At 50.1% G+C, this 20,741-nt stretch overlaps 1 protein-coding gene across 1 annotated transcript; it reads right to left on the reverse strand.

Moving 5' to 3' along the window:
- Positions 1 to 99: 99 nt before the first annotated feature.
- On the reverse strand, positions 100 to 2,533 carry LOC149355165 (uncharacterized). The gene is made up of 2 exons (XM_089576082.1): positions 1,801 to 2,533; positions 100 to 900 (listed from the first exon to the last, which is right to left on the reverse strand). Exons 1-2 carry the CDS (start codon positions 2,506 to 2,508, stop codon positions 100 to 102), a joined length of 1,509 nt encoding a protein of 502 aa, XP_089432208.1. The 5' UTR covers positions 2,509 to 2,533.
- Positions 2,534 to 20,741: the final 18,208 nt, after the last annotated feature.

Genomic DNA, 20,741 nt, shown 5'->3' on the forward strand with positions numbered 1-20,741 from the left:
GGTCCATTAGATTGGAGAAGCAATATGGCGCGTTTTTGAGTCCGAAACTCAACTGACTGGGCGGAACGTTCCGAATGGGGAAACGAACGCGGCTAGCGGCTAGCGGCTGGCGCGCTCTGTAAGGGGGACTTGCCAATAGCCTCGCACGAGGTCTAGTGTGAATATGTAATTAGACTTTGACACTGTCTCCACCCTTTCCTCAAGGTTTGGTATTGGATAGGTCTGATCCCGGGTTATCGCGTTTAGTCGCCGGTAATCAATGCACGGTCTGGGATCTTTTCCCGGTACTTGCACTAGTATCAAGGGCGATGTGTAATCGCTCTCACCCGGTACTATGACTCCCAGGTCGCACATTCGCTTGATCTCACCTGCCATGATTTCCTTCTGCACGGGAGAACAGCGATACGGCTTACTACGGATCGGTTCCTCACACGTTAGCTCGATATCGTGCTCAATTAGCGCCGTCTTTCCGGGACGATCCGAAAACACTTTTTCGAACTCATAAACAATCATTCTCAAGTCTTCCTTCTGGGCTTGGCTTAGACGTGATTCTATGTTAACCTGTTCTAACAGTGCATCCGAACCGCATTCCTTCATGACCGCAGAGGTCAGGATTTCTGCACCTTCCTCGTCCGAACCATTCAAAATCACATTCGCGACAGCGTGACGCTGAATGTACGGTTTCATCAGGTTACTATGATAGATTTTGTTTGGCCTTCTACCTAGTTTAACTTCGTAGTTGGTATCAGAAAGTTTCGATACCACGTTCGCTGGCCCCTCCCACTGGACCTCAAGCTTATTTTTCTTAGACGGTCGCAGTATCATTACTTGGCTGCCCACTTCGAAAGTACGCTTCTTTGTTGACTTGTCGTAGTACTCTTTTGACAATTCTTGCGCTGCCTTCATGTGGCTCTCGACAAGATCATTCGTTTTTCTGATCCTTTGAAGTTGGTTAAGGACGTACGTGATCACGTTTGGGTCTTCCTCATCGCCTTCCCACGACTCTCGCAGCATTCGCAGCGGTGTTCTTAAGCTCCGGCCGTACACAAGCTCCGCAGGGCTGTAGCCTGTGCTCTCGTGGGGAGCGGATCGTAAAGCGAACATAGCTGCAGGCACGCAGGCTTCCCAATCGCGTTTGCGCTCAAAGCAAAGAGCTCGCAATATTCTTTTGAGCACCGAGTGCATTCGCTCTACTGGGTTCGACTGCGGGTGATGGATCGAGCTGTGTACGACGTTGATACCGCACCTTTCGAAAAAGGTAGAGGTTAGGCAGCTGGTAAAGACACTGCCATTGTCACATTGAATTTCCGAAGGAAATCCGACACGAGCGAAAATAGAGAGAAGGGCGTCCACGACCTGAGGAGAATTGAGCTCCTTGAGAGGTATCGCTTGAGGAAACTTTGTCGCGACACACAGAGCAGTCAGAATGTACCGACAACCGTTCTTGGACTCTGGCATTGGCCCTACAATGTCAATTACCAACCGGCGGAAGGGTTATGTTATGATTGGCACCAGTTTCATGGGCGCCTTCAACTTGTCGGTAGACTTGCCTACTCTCTGGCAAGTGTCGCAAGAGCGCACAAAGCCTTCAATGTCCTTCCAGCAATGAGGCCAGTAATACTCTTGGGCGAGCCTAGCTTTAGTCTTTTTCACGCCGAGGTGCCCTGCCCACGCGTTTTCGTGCGCCAGGTTCAATAGCTGACGGCGATACTTTTGTGGGATCAAAAGCTGTTCGTACTTACGACCACAGGCGTCAGCGTAATTTCGGTACCACAAGCCGGATTTCTGATGAAATGAAACATTCTTTTTCTTTGTTCCTTCTTTAGCTTTATCCAGCAAAGCTATTATCGAGCTATCTTCCTGCTGTTCCCGAACGAGCGTCGCTCTGTCAACCTGAGTTAGCTCGTGCCAACTGTCGGAAACTGGGCTCAATGTGGAATTCGCCTCGCTCAGTGGCGTCGCCGTTACCTTATCGTTGCCACTATTGTTGAAACTGTTTTCAGTTTCGTTAGCAGCGAGTTCTCCGCTTCCCCGAGAGTCCTCGATCTGAGGTTCTACCGACACCGTATCTAGGCTACAATGCTCATCTGCTTCCCTAAGCGGTGTTTCCCTCTCCGGTGCAAGGTCAAGTTTCTGCAAAAGCTTCCGCGCTTGGGATCGCGTAAGGGCCATGCATGCCACGCCGGCAAAGAACGATTTGCCTTTATCCCTCAGAAGCTGCTCTGAGCTGTTCGAAAAGAGATAAGGAAAATGCTCAGGGAGGGCGGCAGACACGGCCGCCTCGGTGTTAAGCTGACCAAAAGGACCCTCAATGATCACTGTAGCAATCGGTAAGCAAGCACATTGCTCCTCGGCTACTTGCCTTATCCACGCGCATTCTCCTGTAAAGTCATTCGGAGAAACTAAAGACGGGTGGACAACGTCCATAGTTGCCGCCGAGTCACGAAGGGCTTTGCACCTCTTACCGTTCACACTAATCTCCTGCATATATGGTTCTAACAACCGCATATTTTTATCTGTCTCCCGAATCGTTGCAAAAGCAACCTTTTGTTTACAGTTTGCCGCGATATGCCCTTCCTTTTTGCAGTGGTAGCATGTCAAATGCCTCCGTGACTGAAACGCACGTGCGGCATCAGCGCGCTGCTTAGGAGCAACGTCAGATTTCCTTAACTCCTTTTGTTCTTCGCCTACTGCCTCCTTTCGAGCAGACGCATCTTTTCGAAAATCGCGACGCGCGAACGGTTTCCTTCCATCAGGCTTTCTTAGAGAAGCATCCTTTGTTTCCGCCTTTTCGATGCGTAATGCCCTGCTGTGCAAGTTTCGGCGAGTGTAGTACTCCTCAGCCAGCTCTACTGCCTTGTTGAGCTTAACCTCAGTAAGCCTATCCTGCAGCCAGAGCCTCACATAGTCCTGGATACAGCGGTAGAATTTCTCTAGCGCAATACACTCTACCACCTTATCACGATCGTCATAAACTTCCTCGCCCTTAAGCCATTCAACTAGGTCGGCTTTCAGCTTAAACGCGAAGTCGATGTGCGACTCACTGCCTTTTTTCGCGTACCGGAACCTTTGCCGGAATGCCTCAGGCGACAGCTTACATTTCCTCAACAGGGCCTCTTTTACCTCTTCGTAGCTCTCAAACGCCTCCTTCGACAAACACGTTATCACGTCGGACGCTTCCCCGGGAAGCAGAGCTAGCAAATTCCGTGCCCACAGTTCTCGCTCAATGACATTCCTCTCACAGACATGCTCAAATTTCACGAGATACTTTGCCATGTCCTCGCCGATTACGAACGGCGGCAGTTGGTCTCGGATTCTTTGGCCGTTAGCCTGCACTGTCATTGAAGCTACTCTAGGCGCCGGCGAGCTGTGCCGCAGCTCCAACTCTTTTAATTTTCTAATCTCTCGGCGTTCCTGTCGCTCTTCCCTCTGAAGGCGTTCTTGTCGCTCTCGCTCTGCGTCTTCGCACTCACGCTGCTTCTGTTTTTCTGCCTCTTCGAGCTCAAAGCGTCTTTTGTCCTCCTCGCGCTCACGACGTTCTTGATCACATCCAAGGCCTCATTGGCTTCTTCAGCCGTTACGCCCTCCTTCCGCATGATCTCGAGAATCGCCTGCTTACGTTTCGCACGGCCTACGGTAAGGCCTAGCTCTTCAGAAATTTCGACGAGTTCCTTCACTTTAAGGTTCTCTATCGCGCACAATAGTCTCTTGCAGCTTGCCCTTTAAGAATTCCCTTGCGGTTCACTACTATAACGCTACTAGCATGAGACGCGCAAGTAATTCTTTCCAAAACGCCTCGTTTACTCCCTCTGCACCAGCTTTCGTTTCACAGCGCTCCGACTTGGCTCGAAACAGCAAAGCTCTCTACAGTGCTACACACACAGCCCTACTCTAGACTACAATCACGTGTGCTAGAGCAGTTTGGCGAGTCGAGGAGAAAACATCAGGCACTCACCGCGCCGAGGTAGCTGACGCCGGTCGATCCCACCGCTGCCACCACTGTTGGGACTGGGAGTCCGAGCCAGGAAACGGTCGAGGCGACGGTGAGTCAAATGACTTTTATGTACAGTATGTACGAGGGCTTTTACATGATACAAGGGCCAAGAGCACCACGGGCTAGCACAAAGAAGAAGGGCGGCCCCGGCGGCGAGCGTAGCTCCGGCGTGATGACTCTTCTGCTGCCCGTCTGCTGCGCGGGTTCAGCGCGGCTCCGCTTTTATAGAAGCTCGTGTCCGTTGCGGCAGCCAGCAGTTCAAATCCTCCAATAAGGTCACGGCACTGGCTACCGTTCAAATTGGACGAATGGCCGAGAGGCGGCCTGCCGTTGAAGCGTCGTAGGAGTTCGCACCGGCGGAGAGGAGGGGGAGGAGGAATGGTCAGCGCCGGGCCGGGCGCCGACGAGGCGGGATGATTCACGCTGCAGGCCGCGACATGTCCGAGAGAGTCTGGGCCCGCTTTGCGCGACGGCGGACGCGCAGCGCTGGTTTAGAGAGGCCAGCCAGCGAAATGTGGGCGCCAGCACAACAGCGCGTATTACCGACGTTTCGTCAAGAACTTTTCGCGCATCGCCGAGCCACTAACCCACCTGACAAAGGCAGACGTGCCATTTATTGTTGTTGTTGTTGTCCTCTAAATAATGGCACGTACCCGCTGCGGGGGATTGGCCAAGACTCAGGCGGCAACTGATAGGTGCTCAGAATGTTAAACAACAAAAATAATGATGGATTAAAAAAAATAATACACCCCTATTTATTTGGCCGAATTTTTAGCAGTAGGCTTGGCCTTGCGCAAATTAAACAGCTGTTTGTCTTCTGTCATAATTATGACGCATTCATTATCGTTGTGTTCCTCTCTCAACGCGCCTACAACATCTCAGGCTCTACACTTATTCAAATGCTTTAATCCTCCCCACGTGTGTTCGTTACGGTTGGTCTGGGTGCCTGGGCACAGAGGAATCCATATGAATGAGGTTGCTGATACCCTGGCGAAGACATCTCTTCAAGGCCCAGTCGTATCTGTGCTTCCACCCAGCGCATATATTACTGCGGCCAGATTTCGCAGGTATCTCCTCTTGAAAGAATTCGCAGCATCAGCTCTGACCTCCTCTCCCGAATTCCGGCATCTCCTTTACCCGTGGAGCAGTAAAGGATGGCGATCACGCAAGCTTGAGGTTTCCTTCACGCGTCTACGTTGTCGCGTGCCTCACTTAAATTTCTACCTTCATAGATCTGGTCTGGCGGTCTCCCCATTGTGCCCGTTCTGCGGAGAACCCGAAACGATAGATCATTTCTTGTTGCCCTGCCGACGTTTCTCCTCTTTACGGAGCCGCCTGCTAGAGCATCCGTTACGACAGCTATGTCTAAGTCTGTCAGCCGGGGTTGTTCTGTCTCTTGGGGCTTCCTCTCTTGGGCACAGTAACTGGAATGTGCTCTCCGCCATGCAAAACTTCCTTACAGACACTAAACGGCTGCCGTCTTAAGCGCTGCTCTTTCTCATGATCAATATTTCTCTGCACCGAAAGCTTTCCGAAACATGGAACTTTTAGCCCCGTTCTCAATTTCAGTCACCGTTCTCACAGTTTTTGTTCAGCTTATTTCAATTACACATCTGAATTTCTTTCATTTATTTCCTCAATTCAATTACGTGCCATTTAAATGGGAAGCGCCGCAAGTGGAAGCCTTGAAGGGACTTCAGCGTCGTTTACAGTCCCCACCGATACTCGAGCACTTCGATGAAAACGCAGAGACTGAAATTCATACCGACGCAAGTAGTGTCGGCCTAGGCGCTATCCTCGTTCAGAAAGTCGACGGACTGGAGAAGGTCATCGCATATGCTAGCCGTTTGCTGTCCAAACCCGAAGCTAATTATTCGACAACTGAGAAGGAGTGCCTTGCCATCATCTGGGCTACGTCGAAATTCCGCCCCTACCTGTACGGACGACCGTTCAAGGTGGTCAGCGATCACCACGCACTGTGCTGGCTCGCCAGTTTGAAGAACCCCTCCGGCCGCCTCGATCGATGGAGCCTGCGGCTCCAGGATTTCGATGCAACCGTCGTTTACAAGTCCGGACGCAAGCACTCTGACGCCGACTGCCTGTCACGAGCCCCTGTAGATGCACCACCGCCGGACGACTATGAGGACGCCTTCCTGGGACCCATCAGCTCCAGCTCTTCTGTACAACGGCAACGCGCGGAACCCGACATAAAATGCCTCATCGAATACTTGGAAGGCGAGGTTTCTTCACCCCCTGCCTCGTTCAAGCGAGGATTGTCGATTGTCTTCGTTCTGTTTACAGAACGATGTCCTCGTGAAGAACTTTGCAGCGAACAAGACAGCCTACCTCCTTGTTGTACTGTAAGTCTGCGCCGAGAAGTTCTTCAGGCCCCTCACGACGAGCCGACAGCTGGACATCTCGGGTTTTCTCGCACCCTCCGCCGCATTCGAGACAAGTATTACTGGCCCCGACTGTCTGCCGATGGCGCACGTAATGTGAAAACCTGCCGAAATTGTCAGCGACGAAAGACCCCTCCAACCCGACCAGCAGGATTTCTGAACCCCATTGAACCCGCCGCAAGGCCCTTTCAGCAGATCGGCATGGACTTGCTTGACCCTTTTCCGAAATGAACATCTGGAAATAAGTGGATCATTATAGCGACCGACTACCTGACCCGCTACGCCGAGGCAAAAGCCCTACCGAACGGAACAGCAGCAGAAGTCGCCAAATTCTTCGTTCAGACCATTCTTCTGCGACACGGCGCCCCCGATGTGCTCATCACTGACAGAGGAACAGCATTGACAGCGGAACTGACGCAAGCCATCCTCCATTACAGCCAAACACCGGAGAACGACTGCATACCACCCGCAGACCAACGGACTGACCGAACGCCTCAACAAAACCATCGCCGATATGCACGCCATGTATGTCGATGCCGAACACAAGACCTGGGACGTCATCTTGCCTTACGTAGTCTTCGCCTACAGCACTGCAGTGCAGGAGACCACCCAGATTACGCCTTTTAGGCTTGTCCATGGCAGAGAGGCCACGACCATGCTAGACGCCATGCTGCCGAACGTTACCGAGGAAGATAACGTCGACGTCGCCGCCTACCTTCAACGTGCAGAAGAAGCCCGAAGACTTGCCCGATTAAGGATCAAAGACCAGCAGCGGACCAACGCCAGACGCTACAACCTATGCAGACGCAACGCGGAATACAAGCCAGGAGACCGAGTCTGGGTTTGGACGCCCATTCACCGCCGAAGATTGAGTGAAAAGCTTTTGCGCTGCTATTTCGGCCAGTTCTTCGTCGGCTAGGTGAATTGGACTATGAAGTCCTCCTTGACCGAATGACTGCATCCCAGCGACGCCGATACGACCAGAAGCAGTCCATGTCGTACGCCTAAAGCGTTATCATGCACGCTAAAGGACGCCGTGCTTCCACATTCGGTGTTTATTTTTGCACAATCCGCTTTTCATTGTTTATAGCCGCATTATGTTTTAAACCATCGAGTCGATGCTTCTTTGAGAAGGGAGTAATGTAGCGTTTGTTTGTAGTGTTTGTTCGTGCTTCAAGGCTGCCGACACGCCGCTTTATCGCTTCGTTTGTGCCGCAAGACACGCCTAGATTTATCTCGGTTGATCGCATCCAGGCGGAGCCGATTCTACTTTGCGCCAGAATGTTCTAGTAACTTTCCATGCTTTATCTCGAATGTTCGCTATCAGCTTTAAAAAGAGCACGGCCGACAGCGCCGGGCATTCTGTTCGACGACCGCCGAGCACGCTGGTTGCTACGCCGCCGCCGATTGATTCAATTCTTTGCGGGCGCAAGTCAGCCCAAATAAAGAGTTTGGTTTGGAAACCATTCTCGCTGTTTTCCTATTCGCCGGACTGCAGTCACCACTACGTGACAGTATCAATATAAAGGCAAAGACTGACCTTACAGCAGTGATCACTTATAAATCTCAATCCAGCGTTGCCTGCATGCTCATGAATGTCATGTTCAGCAGAGCCTGGGTGTGGGCTACTTGGCATGAGTCTTCCATTGTATAGTAGAACGTTCTATAAGGCAGGAGATCACATAGAAAGGACATGCTTAACTGCGTCATTTTTCGTTATGCAGGACACAATGTATACCCACTGGAGCCATTGCTGCTTACACCAGTGGCGTGGCATCACAGACCCGACCCAACAGAAAACCTGTAGAACAGCCACATGTTTTCACGCAATTTGTGGTTGAGCGCTACATCAGGGAGCTGAAGAACTGCTTCCGGTGCTTTCAAATGCACTGGATGCACCACTTCTAGAGGGAGTGGACAGTGTGCAACATCACTGTGTGTGCCGCACTTCACTACCTCCGTTTGTATGCAACCATGTCAGCAAAGGGTGCAGGCGACACTGCCACTGACCCAGATAACAACGGGTCACCTCTACATGCTGGCTGCCTACTTGAGGCAGAGTAATTTCTTGATGGTCCGTTGAGTTCTTCGGAAGGGCTCAGACCCTTCCAATCGTTGACGATTCGGCGATCAATAAGCAAGATGGCCAGGTGTAGAAGGTCAAAGGAAGGATTATATTTACAAGTATGTACAGAGGTAAACTGGGTTACAGAAGCAAAGTTACAAATGCACTGCAACTTAATGGGAAATTCTCACACAGAGAAAACTCTCTACCTGACCTTACTTATCGACCGGAGGGTTCCGGTTAAAGCCTAGGTGCTTGTAGAAGCACGTGCCAAGCACGGAGTCCTTCCCAAGACTACACAAGTCTAGGGCTCATCTAGGACTGCTGTCCAGTGGTTTTGCATGCATTTTTATATGCTTTACAAACAAAGGACTTAGGGCGGTCAAGTTTCAAGGCCCGCCCTAGACTTCCCAAACCAATGAAAGTCTAACATACAGTAACCACAGCCCTGGAAGGTTGGGCACAACCTCGAACCCAGGGCTTGGCAAAAGGAAAAAAAGAAACATATAAAGAGCATTCACGGGACTCTCTCAAAGCGGGACTCCTCACACTATCCGCACTCTCTCCCCTTTCCACTCGCGCCGCCGCACCCACGTGCCGCTTTTCCAGGGATGACGAGTTCTAGGTGAACAACAGGGCGAGTCACTTGCATGAATCATCTTGGGAGTGACTCGTGCCAAAGGCAGGAAACGAGCCCCGCGATGATTTGGTGCTGGCAGTAACGCCAGCAAACAAAAGGGTCCTTCGCGGAACTCAAGCCTCGCAAGTTTCTGCGCAATGGTACAGGAATCCGCTGGCACGCTTTCTTGGTGCCCCGGTGGTGCCGGTGGATACCCGCGGTCGACAATGCTAGCAGTCGGCAGTCATGACGACGCTGCTAAGCGTGCAGTCACTTCCGGGATTTTGTGTGTGTTTGCAGGGGACACGTGGGTGCGGAGCACGTGGCTTTACAGAGAAATCTTAGCGTAGACCGGAGGCGCGCAGCGGCCTCAAGCTAAAGAAAGATGGTGGCGTCAATGAAGTGCGGCCTTACAGGCAGGATCCCTCCTCACCTGCCTCCAGGGGAGAGCAATGTGCTATGCATTTTCAGCCTCTATAGGATGACCTGTCTCCAGAGGCAGGCGTACCTCGGGATGGTGCAGGGACAGTTGCGGTGGCAACTTTCATCGCAGCCACTCATTCTATTGCCACTGTCATTGCCTCGTGTCGGAGCGCAACAGATATCATCCATTTTGTTACCATCCCTTTTGAGATTCAGTTCACTATTAGCTTTATCACCCTGTTTTGTTTTTATCGCTTTTATGGCTCTTTGCACCATGTGACGTTGACTGCATCTGACTATCTTTGCCACTGCCTTCCTATATATTGCGCGAGTTTCGCTCAATAAATTCAGTTGTCAGTCAGCGCTCTTTCCTGTCACTTCCTCGTTTCGCCTTCGGGCTTCTTCTTTCGCGCTGTTTTCACCAATGTCAGATATCTGCACGTGTATGAGCAACTGTGTGATGTGGTTGTGCCCTTGGTCATAGCCAGCCACATGGTCTGAATGGATTTCCAAATACAAGCCCTTGTAACTGCGTTTTTGCTGTGTGCGGCTGGAAGCCTGTCGTGACAAAACAAGTGCCCTGTTAAGGACGAGGTAGCAGCATCCCACCGCTGCCACCAGTTTGTTACGGACGAGGTAGCATGGACGTGCCCCGGAGAGCAAAATGAGGGACGCCTGTGACGAGGCTGCTGGGAAAAGACAAAGAAGAGGAGTTTATACAATATTTACAAGTGAGCTGCAGGAACGCTGCATCGTGACAGCTCAACAGGAGAGCATGATGACAAAAAGCTCCTCGGCCGTGCCGCTGCCGGCTTTTTAAGAGTTCTCTTCCCTAGGGTCCCTAGATGGGGGCCGGGTTTCACTGGCACCAATCACCGACACGCACGCACTCACTCACTCCCGAGAGATCACGCTGTCGTCACGCGCTGGGAGAGGGGAACGATGCCAACCACGTAGCGCAGACGCCGAAATGTCCATGAGCGGCGTTCGCGCGCATTTCGAACGCGCGTTCCCACTCGGTGTACGGGAAACGCTCGCTCAACCGGGCAGACGGACGCGGCTTCCGTGGCCATCCAGGCGTTCACCCAACGCGCGTCTCGGGGTTTGTCGGCGTTTCGCTGCTGCCATGTCGTCGTCTTCCCCAGGACGAAGGCGAGTCGTAACAGACTGCCCCGCCGGGGGAAGGAGATCCCGATGGACAGGGGACAGCATCCGCTGTCCGGAGGGATGTCGCTTGAGGCTGGTCTCAACTGCAGTCGGTTCTCTCTCGGCGGTTCCGGAGCTCAGCGCACCCCGAAGTCTTCCTTTGCAGGTGCAGGTTCCCAAAGGGCACTGCAAAGTGACTCGTGCTCCGCTAGCGTTAGAACCACGCCGAAAACCCAACCGCTCAGTCCGCAAGCACGACACAATCTCCACTAAGCTATGCCAGGCTCTTTCCTCCTTACAAACCCAATCAATTAATCACTGGGAGTAGTCCAGCAGCACTCACAAAACTCCCACAGATCGGCACATTACACCACAAAGCGCATCTCCATTTAAAACAATAAACAAAACCAATTGGTTCAAAATCCTACATCAGGAAGAAAAAGACCAGCAAACCGCAACCATGATGCTGACTCTTGCGCTAGGGACCTCAACTTAAGCTATCGGCATTACCTTTGAGACTACCTTTTTGTGATGTATTCCGATTCGTAATGACCCCGACATTACATTCTGCATAGCAGCATACTGCCGTCACCTGGCATATCCCCGCAAAGATTAGCTCAACATCGAAGCCAAAGTAACAGTAATTTTCCTAATGCCAAAAACATCAAGCGACTCCAGGCGCTTATGCTAGTGGCCTAAATGGCCCGTCTGGCTAGCACTTCGCGTTTTAGCGGACGCTGCTACATATGGGCACCACTAGTGCAGGTTTCAAAACAATTATCAGAAGAAACGCTTCCAATGTAACCAATGCGTCAGAAACCTATTCCTGCTCAAAACGTTTTTTTTTCTGCAAACCTTTTTGTCTGCAGGAATGGTTTAAAAAAGAAAAAGCAAACAGCAGAGACATCCTCGGAATCCGCTGCTAACGAGCCGCGCCGCGGCTCAAAGGGGTCGCCTATTCTTCAACCGCGCCCTGCGCGGTCGCACACCAACAGTGGCTTTAGCAGCCGACAATTCACAAAATTCGAAGGGCTTAACTGCGCTTCGACACCTGCGAGTCTCAGACGCCACGCGACACTGATTTGTTCCGCACCCCGGCCGCGTGTCTCCAACACCTGAGTAGCGTCTGAACATTTGAATGCGAGGGGATGACGGTCGCGCATGAAAGAAACGCCTACGAGGACTCCTTTCTCGATTCAACCGCGTCCTTCGACTGGAACGCGTTCTGCGGCGTTCTTCCATGCGGTAGCTGGGCGTCCTCTGCGGCCCGCTGCGAGTTTTACGCGTCCTGCTACCGTAGCGTCCCCACAATGGGTAAGGTGGCTTTCGCGCTGTCTGTAAACGCCGAGCTAGTCTGGCCTTAGCGCGGTGCCTGACGCATATGGAGTGCCGTGATGATAGCCTCGGACGATTACGCTGCTGGCCGGCCTTTAACTTTAGAATGTCCTCGGCCCGTACTTCGTCCGTTCTCTCGAGAGCACCCCTCGTCTTGGCTCTCCTTGCGCGTGGTCGCCTTCCTAAAACTGCCTTCGCAGAACGGCCCTGCGCGCCTCCCTTTCTCGCGGTGCGCTCAACCTCCGCATCTTCTCTCTGACGCAGCACCGAGCCGCATTTCACCCTTAAGTTCGAATTACCGGCTCGTGCTTTCGGTGAGTCACCGCAGGTCGCAGTAGCTAGCTCTCCCGACAGCACTTTACCTCCTGCTGAGCATAACTTGCTCTCCTGAGGCTTGCTATTCGATCCTAATACCCTAACTCCCTGGCCTGCAACTTGATCTAAACCACACTCGATGGCTAACGTTGCGATCTGCCCTTGGGTTTCAGCGGTGCACTCGGGTGACTCGCAGCCGCTCTCCTTACAGCAAAGCGCTGTGTCCAAAACTTGGCTACTAAGGTTCGCCAGCCGCATCGAAGGAGGGTCTCCCTTGATTCCTTGACTGCTCTGGCCCGCAAGCTCACTAGTCTCTTCCTGAGCAGAAGCATCAACCTCACTGGTCAAAGCAGGTTTTGTCTCAGGGCTAGAGACGGTCGCTTCTCCCTTATTAGCGTTGTCTGTGCTCGCTAACGAAGCAGAATGCTCGGCTTTGTCGTTGACGGGATTGCTGCGACTCACAGCTTGCTCTTGAATCCCATTAAACACGGCCTTCACTAAATTCCCGTGATGACCTTCCTCACGTGACCCAAGGACTACATTTCCCGGGTCACTGAGACCTTCGGCGTTTTTCTCCAGGGTACTAACCCCTTGACCGCAGAAATGCGCCTCCATCCCGGAAAGTGCATGCTTCTCTGGGCTCAAAGCCAACGCATTGCCCCTTTCCTTATTCCTAGCAGTGCCTACATTACCGCACGAGCCCTCTCGGCTTGCGGATCTGCACTCTTCCTCGTTGCTAGCCTTAGTGCCTACATTATCGCCCGAGCACTCACGGCTGGCGGATTTGCACTCTTCGCTAGCTGCTTGACCGAGCTCCTCGGTCCTCGCTGCCGAAGTGGCCTTTCTTTCCTGGACCAAACCTGTCCTATGCCGCCACTTCTGCACAGCACGCGTGTCATCCGGCGACTGAGCGGAGCTTCTAACTCGGTCCCTGACACTATCGCGGTGTAGCTTACCACCGTCAATTTGGCCTTCCAAATCTGCCTCCGCGGGAATTCGAAAGTATCGGAGGAGCGCACTTTTGGTTATCGCATAGTTGCGGGCATCCTCGTCAGACAACCTCGCCCAGACATTTCCGGGTTCACATGGGAGAAATCCCATCAACACAATTGGCCAATAACTCTGGTCTAGCTCCTCCTCCATGCAAATTCTCTCAAAATTTTCTAGAAAGGTTTTGAAATTTTCGCCTTTTCTGAAAACACTTAAGCGAGATCGCGTTCTAATACTTCTGAGCGTGTTAAGTTCACGCGTGAGTTCCCGCATCTCTCTTTCGTATTCCTGTTGCCGCTGCTCTCTTTCGCGTTCCATCTCCATGTCGAGACGCTTCCTTTCCAAAGCGTATTGACGCTCGCGTTCCTCTTTCTCTCGTTTTTCTTTACGTTCCTCCTCCTTTTTCTTTGCCAATTCCCTCTCCTCAATGGTCTCAAGGCATTCCGCAAGCTCGTCATCTTCAGCCTCTAACGCAAGAATAGCCTTCAGCAGTTCTGGTTTTCTGAGTTTGTCTGATACCTCCAGACCCAACTCTTTCGCAAGCTCCAGTAACTTTGGTTTGCGCAGCGTCTTCAAATCCATGGCTGCTCCGAGTACTGCTTCTCTACTGCCCGCTATTGTCTTGCTGCAACTAACCCAGCAGCAACGACAACCGAATTACCAGCTCTGTTCCCGACACTAACAAAAGCCTGGCAAAACTCAGCAGAAGAAAGTCCCGCACTCACCAAACCTCGCAGCCAAGAATCCAGCGCAGTCGGTCCGCTGCAGGCAACCAGTCAACACACAGGGCTCGTTGCACTGCCCCCGACTCGCCGTTCTGCTCCTCAGCGTCCCGTTGTCCGCAACTCTCCGCCGGCGTCCGAGGTTTCGCGTCCCACCGCTGCCAACCAGTTTGTTAGGGACGAGGTAGCAGCACCCCACCGCTGCCACCAGTTTGTTACGGACGAGGTAGCATGGACGTGCCCCGGAGAGCAAAATGAGGGACGCCTGTGACGAGGCTGCTGGGAAAAGACAAAGAAGAGGAGTTTATACAATATTTACAAGTGAGCTGCAGGAACGCTGCATCGTGACAGCTCAACAGGAGAGCATGATGACAAAAAGCTCCTCGGCCGTGCCGCTGCCGGCTTTTTAAGAGTTCTCTTCCCTAGGGTCCCTAGATGGGGGCCGGGTTTCACTGGCACCAATCACCGACACGCACGCACTCACTCACTCCCGAGAGATCACGCTGTCGTCACGCGCTGGGAGAGGGGAACGATGCCAACCACGTAGCGCAGACGCCGAAATGTCCATGAGCGGCGTTCGCGCGCATTTCGAACGCGCGTTCCCACTCGGTGTACGGGAAACGCTCGCTCAACCGGGCAGACGGACGCGGCTTCCGTGGCCATCCAGGCGTTCACCCAACGCGCGTCTCGGGGTTTGTCGGCGTTTCGCTGCTGCCATGTCGTCGTCTTCCCCAGGACGAAGGCGAGTCGTAACAGCCCCCAGCAGCTGTCACTCCATTGACAGTGTGTTTGCCAGTTTACAGTCACCGTCAAAAGTAAAAAATTTAACTTCTTTAAATCTAAAGCATAATGGTCTGTTTGTTGGTGCACAGTGCAATTCGCACAATCACAATTAGTCTGCTCATATGTACTCAACGATGCATGAATTGAGCGGGCAATGGTTAAATGTTTTCGTTAATATTGCCTTCCATTTACTCTTGACGGCACCTGTACCTCAGTCCCTCAGCAGCGTGTTGCAGTCCCTTTCTGAAGGCGGAACAGGTATTGAAACAGCTCGCCCTATGTGTTAAAAGAAAAATTGTGCACTCCACTTTGCCAATGCTCACGTGGGTCCACCTGCCTGTTCCCTGCTATAACTTTCCGACTTGGTACAATGCCTGTGGTCATTACCCTTGTGATGGACATGCATAAACAATAAGTGTAGTGATAGAGAAAGGCGCTAAATATTTGTGCCGCTTGTTGAAATCAGAAAGCACCACCGAAGCTTTCTGAAGGCGGAACAGGTATTGAAACAGCTCGCCCTATGTGTTAAAAGAAAAATTGTGCACTCCACTTTGCCAATGCTCACGTAGGTCCACCTGCCTGTTCCCTGCTATAACTTTCCGACTTGGTACAATGCCTGTGGTCATTACCCTTGTGATGGACATGCATAAACAATAAGTGTAGTGATAGAGTAAGGCGCTAAATATTTGTGCCGCTTGTTGAAATCAGAAAGCACCACCGAAGCTTTTTTTGTACAACTTACAATCAGTAAGCACGTTTATTTTTTTTACCACAGCATTTCACACGAGTGTTTATTTTGCAAAAGAGGCAGTGTACATACAAGAATGCTTTACCTTGATGTACACTGATCATATAGCATTTTCAAGTGCAATTAAGAAAACATTTTGAGTTCAAAGTGCCTGTTTTCTTTTATGCAGAGGCTCTATGTACAATAAGTACTGCATGGTACAGTGCACATAGCGCATTTTCAGGACTAGAAAACATTTTGGCATGTATAAAATGCGTAAATACCAAAGATTAGCTTTTATCTTGCTGGTATGCGACTAGGGATTTTGCTCGGTGCTAAAAGCTGTAATTACAGCAAGGAGAATGCTATACAGCAATTCATAATAAATACAGCAAGGTGCAGTGGCCGCAAAGAATTCTGAATGACTAGAAAATATTCACTGATAGACAAAGATGTGTAAACATCACATATACATCATCGAGGAGATGGCGTGTGAGCCGAGGTTGTTTTACAATAACAAAACATGCAATACCATTACTGAGAATGCTCTGCATCTCGAAGAATATACAAGCAGCTCAATTATAGGACAGGTTGAGCGCTCATTGATTGCCCCCATAACTGGTGCCTAGTGTTGGAGACGGAGGGGCCCTGGAGATGACTGGCTCGTTCAGCCCCGCAGGTCCCCAGGTAGCACACGGCAGCGGGCCAATATTGGAAATCCACTGGCAAAGCGTGGCCCTAACTAGGCCCAGAGTTGCCAGTGAGCATCCGATATTGGTTGTGCCACTCCTTAGCACATCCAACAATGGCCCTGGTTGTCCGTCGCTTTACCAGTATTGGCTGAGCCGTAATTATATCCTGGCTATCATGGGCCAGGTTAGCCAGGATTGCCCCACTGTTTGCCATTGCTGGCTGTGCCATCATCGAATCCTGGCTATCATGGGCCATGTTAGCCAGTGTTGTTCCACTCTTTGCCAGAATTGGCTATGCCATTTCCGGGAGCTGGCTATATTGGCCTAGGATTGCCACCGCTTATCCAGTGTTCAAAGTATACTGGCAAGCGTTGGTAAACATTGTGTCATCCATTAAAATGGGTTCAAAATTATTTTTTATTTTTTTTTTATTTATTTTTATCCATAATTTTCGAACGCGCTAAAACATGCGAGTTCAAAGATTTGGTTTTATTTATTATTATATTTTAACCGAACACTTTTGCAGTTTGTGAGCAAAGCTACCCATTATTCCGTTGGAAAAGCTGCACTCTGGTTGCGCAGTGGGCAGCAATAATACGTTTAGGAGAATTGCGATCGAAGTCCTGTTGATCAGAATTATCGTTCTGATTACACCCGAGAGGACTTCAACAAAAATTGTCAACAGGCGCCTTCAACAAAAATCAAATAAGTTTGATTTGATTAAATTTTTGGAATAAAAAAATCACTTTTTTTTTATTCGCTCTAGGAATTCACTGCCGCAGTGCGCAGCTGGTGTCTGCTTCATGGAGATCGCGATACAAACGTAATAGATTAGCGCAAGTGCATTCGCTAAACCGAAATTGTGCTCAGTTTTGGCAACGTCCAGAAACGAAGTAGTCACCTCGTAATTTCGAATTATGCGTTGCGGTCGTGAAATATTAGGCGGGTGCTTCATAAACGCACGCGGACACGTGCTGAGCGATTCCTACGCTTCCCTACCTCGTGCCCTGTGATCGCGCCTTTCCCGTGTTTTCTGATTTGCTATTTCCTTTCTTTTCTGCAAATCGTAGTGTTGGAAATTGTTGTTTTTGACCATTTTATTCTTCTGTTGCGTAATTTGCATTGGGGGCAATATAGCTCTTGCTCACGTCCTTGCATATTTACTCGCAAGTTTTTTTTTTCTTTCGAACATGACCTTTATTGAAGAAAACCATCGAAAGCAGTTGCGAACCACAATTCAACATGCCTTTGTTTGTTTTTGATTTTTTTGCGCGAAACTTCCACACCAACAAACAATTTGAGGATTCTTGGACGACCACTGAATAAATGGACTGACAACTGGCGTTAGACGCATGTTAACCTAGCTTGTTTGGCGTATGTACGGTACATGAAACTATGAAAGAGCGCGCATTCTGCTTGGATATTTTTTTTGCTTTATATTTTTGTTATTATGTGGTAACATTTTAAGCTATCTTGAACTAACAGAAGCCACATCATACGGCCCCAGAAAATACGCGAGTGTCTGAAGTCGTTTTGGTGAAATTCATCTTGAAGCGCCAAGTTTTTCACTTCAAAATTTTCGGGCTTTTGCTGCAGCTTTGTAGCAATATTTTGACGCTTCCGTGTTTCCCATCCACTTGTTCCTTGTAGGTATTGCTTTCCGTACTGCCTGTGGCCATGTGACTCGTTCTCCAAAAATTCCAAACCCTTTTCACGTGTTTTGGCCCCTTTCCCTCTCTCTTTCAAGTCTTCCCGTATCACCCAACCTGTTCTCCCGGCCGCGCCCTTTTTTTAGGTAGCGGGCTAACCCCCCACCCCGCGAAGCGCTTTTTTTTCTTTTTGGTTGTCACTTCCTCAAAGCTATTTTCCCTCGCGCGCTGCTACGCGCTTCGCTGTTCGTGCACCCTTCCACGATCTCCCTGTCTCCACCTTTCAGCTCGAGGACTTTTCTCGAAACCACAAAACCTGTGTAAAGGAAAATGACTCCCCTCCAGCCAACCCCCCCCCCCCCCCCCCCCACCATCGTCTCCACTGCTCGTCTTGGAACCGCGCGACGCATCACAATAAGACATTCTTGACTCCACGGCGGAGCCAAACCACGTGCACAACCAACACGTCGAAAATGCATGCACACTCGAGCTAGCACCGTTCATAGTCTGTGCACGCGAAAAGCCACGCTCATATATTAGGAGAGCTCTGACGCTGTTCGTACCGCCTGCAAGGTCTTATTTGTAAGTACTAAAACTCTTTTATCTTGATATACGTCTGGAAGTTAAAGTGGTTTTTGTAGTAAACGTTGCTTTGACTACATGCGCCTTTATTTTTTCGGCAGGAAAACAGAGCGAGCCAAAAAGCACGAGGACGACTTCTGTGTACCCACTCTCATTGCGAAATGGCTTGCTTGACGTCGTGCGCAGTGGAATTGTGGCCTAATGGTGAGAATTTAATTTTTCGTCTTTGGTGAGATGAACTCACTGAAGATTCACTACTTTGGCTAACAGCGGGTTTGAACTCATGTGACCTCAGATGGGATGCATTCGGGAATATGTCCTTTACCGCTTATGCACGACGGAAATCAGAACCGCTTAATTAATTTTCCAGTGCAGACCAGTTGGTAAGAATATGTGTAATACTTCCGTACTGTTTCTTTTTGTCTTCTACACTTGCAGACTCAATAGAAAATCCGCAATTTCTGGTTAAAGCTTTTACCCAAGTTCTCTCGCAATGAAAAAGGGCATTACTCTGGACTATCAGATTAGTATTTTTGTGTGGTTTGCAAGTCGCAGTTTCGAATACAATTATAGCATGCATGCGAAGCGACTAAGGTAAAACAAAGGTGCCCTGAGTTCCTTGCGTTCAGCGTATTTCGCAAAAAATCGCAAGCCGTATTTTTAACCCTATTAAAAAAAACTAATCAAAAATGTTGTTTTGACGTTCATGTGGAAGAGACGCTACAACCTGTGCATATTTAATTGAATAAGAAATTAGCTCGCAATTTAGAGATACGAGTTATGATATTAAAACAAAATAATACATTAATCTGTTTTCAATATCACATTAATTTGCTTATCTCGCATTGAATATATTTACTGGGAGTGCGACACGACGCATTGGACTAAATTAAACCATATGGTATAAGAGAAGTTTAGTAAATTAACTTCCACTTCGTGCAACTAATGTGGTGCTGGTTCTTAAGAATAAATTTAAAATTATCCTGTAAAAAATGTTGCTAGTGTCTTCACGATGACTGTGTTTCACAAAATTCGGTGTTATTTAATCATTTTTGTTTTTGTTCTGTGATGGCCATAATTCAACTTACCATGACATCATGCATCTCGATCGTTGCAGGCTTGGCGCTTCGTGAGGCCATCGTGCAAGAGCTGGACGAGGAATTTGTTTGAATGCAGTCCAGCAGCCCTCTTGCAAGTGGAGTGCAACGATTACTTCGGATATGACTGATCAGTTCACTGAAGGACAGCTCCGTTGAGCATTTTATGGATGCCTTAGGCGTGCCGCAGCAGCTTGCCCAGATGCTTTGCCCAACCTGATCGGCACGCACCAAACTTGAAAATAAATTGTTTTCCCACAGCCTCTGCCACCATGCTCTTGGGCCCCCTTTCTTTACTCCCCAGGGTGGCTGGTGGTAGCGCAAACCATCCTGTGCGGGCTAAAAGCGTGATTCTTGTAACTCAAAGCAATAAACGGGTATTTTTTCTGGAATTCTTTCGCACCCTCTGTTAAGAATATTTGCTAGGTAATATGGTATGTACATCCATCCACAGTGCCGGTCATTGGCGAGTGGGTTAATTGCATGTGCCAGCGTTCGAAAGCTGGATGCCATTATTCGAAAGCTGGAAACCATTATTCGAAAGCTGGATGCCATTATTCGAAAGCTGGAAACCATTATTCGAAAGCTGGCTACCAATGTTTGAAAGCTGGCTACCAATGTTTGAAAGCTGGCTACCAATGTTTAAAAGTTGGATACCAGTATGAGACCTTTGCTGGCCCATGCTGCAGAACGAACATTGGTACTGCGTTGGCCGCTTGATCGTCCGAACATTGGCCCAAAACTGGCATGAAAGTAGGTCCAATGCGTGAAGTGGTAGCGCTCGGCCCAAATGCCAGTGTAGGACCGATGTTCGTGCCAATTTTTGCCAACAGTTGACCGACCTTCGGCCAATGTTGTTGTGCTGCCTGGGTCTCGGCTCCGAAGGACGATGTCGAACTCCGATATGGAGGAAACTGTACAGAAGGTTTATTTTACATATTTACAGTCGAGATGGGAGTCCTCCGGTCACAAAACAACATCCCGTTATATAGGGTTCAGATTCCCCAGATCCCTGACTGGGGAATAAAGTTCGGAGAATGAAGTCCAATCAGGTGGGCCGATGCGGACACTGGTGTTACCACCCACGGCAGGGGGTGGTGCTGGGCTCTCGCTCTGTCGCAGCTCGGTCGATGGGAAGGGGAAGACAGAGCCATCAAACCCAGATGCGTCACCTTGACCACTGCGGCAAGTCTTCTGATCGTT

The sequence above is a fragment of the Amblyomma mixtum genome, chromosome 3 (assembly GCF_055824585.1).
Source record: "Amblyomma mixtum isolate Tamu chromosome 3, ASM5582458v1, whole genome shotgun sequence".
NCBI classification, from domain to species: Eukaryota; Metazoa; Arthropoda; class Arachnida; order Ixodida; family Ixodidae; genus Amblyomma; species Amblyomma mixtum.

What these genes read in the sequence shown, in the direction of transcription:
- LOC149355165 (XM_089576082.1), bottom strand. Translation starts at nt 2,508, where the DNA reads ATGCGGTTGTTAGAACCATATATGCAGGAGATTAGTGTGAACGGTAAG. An exon ending in AAGGAACAAAGAAAAAGAAT is followed by an intron (nt 901 to 1,800) that starts GTTTCATTTCAT and finishes AGCCACATGAAG; the next exon opens with GCAGCGCAAGAATTGTCAAA.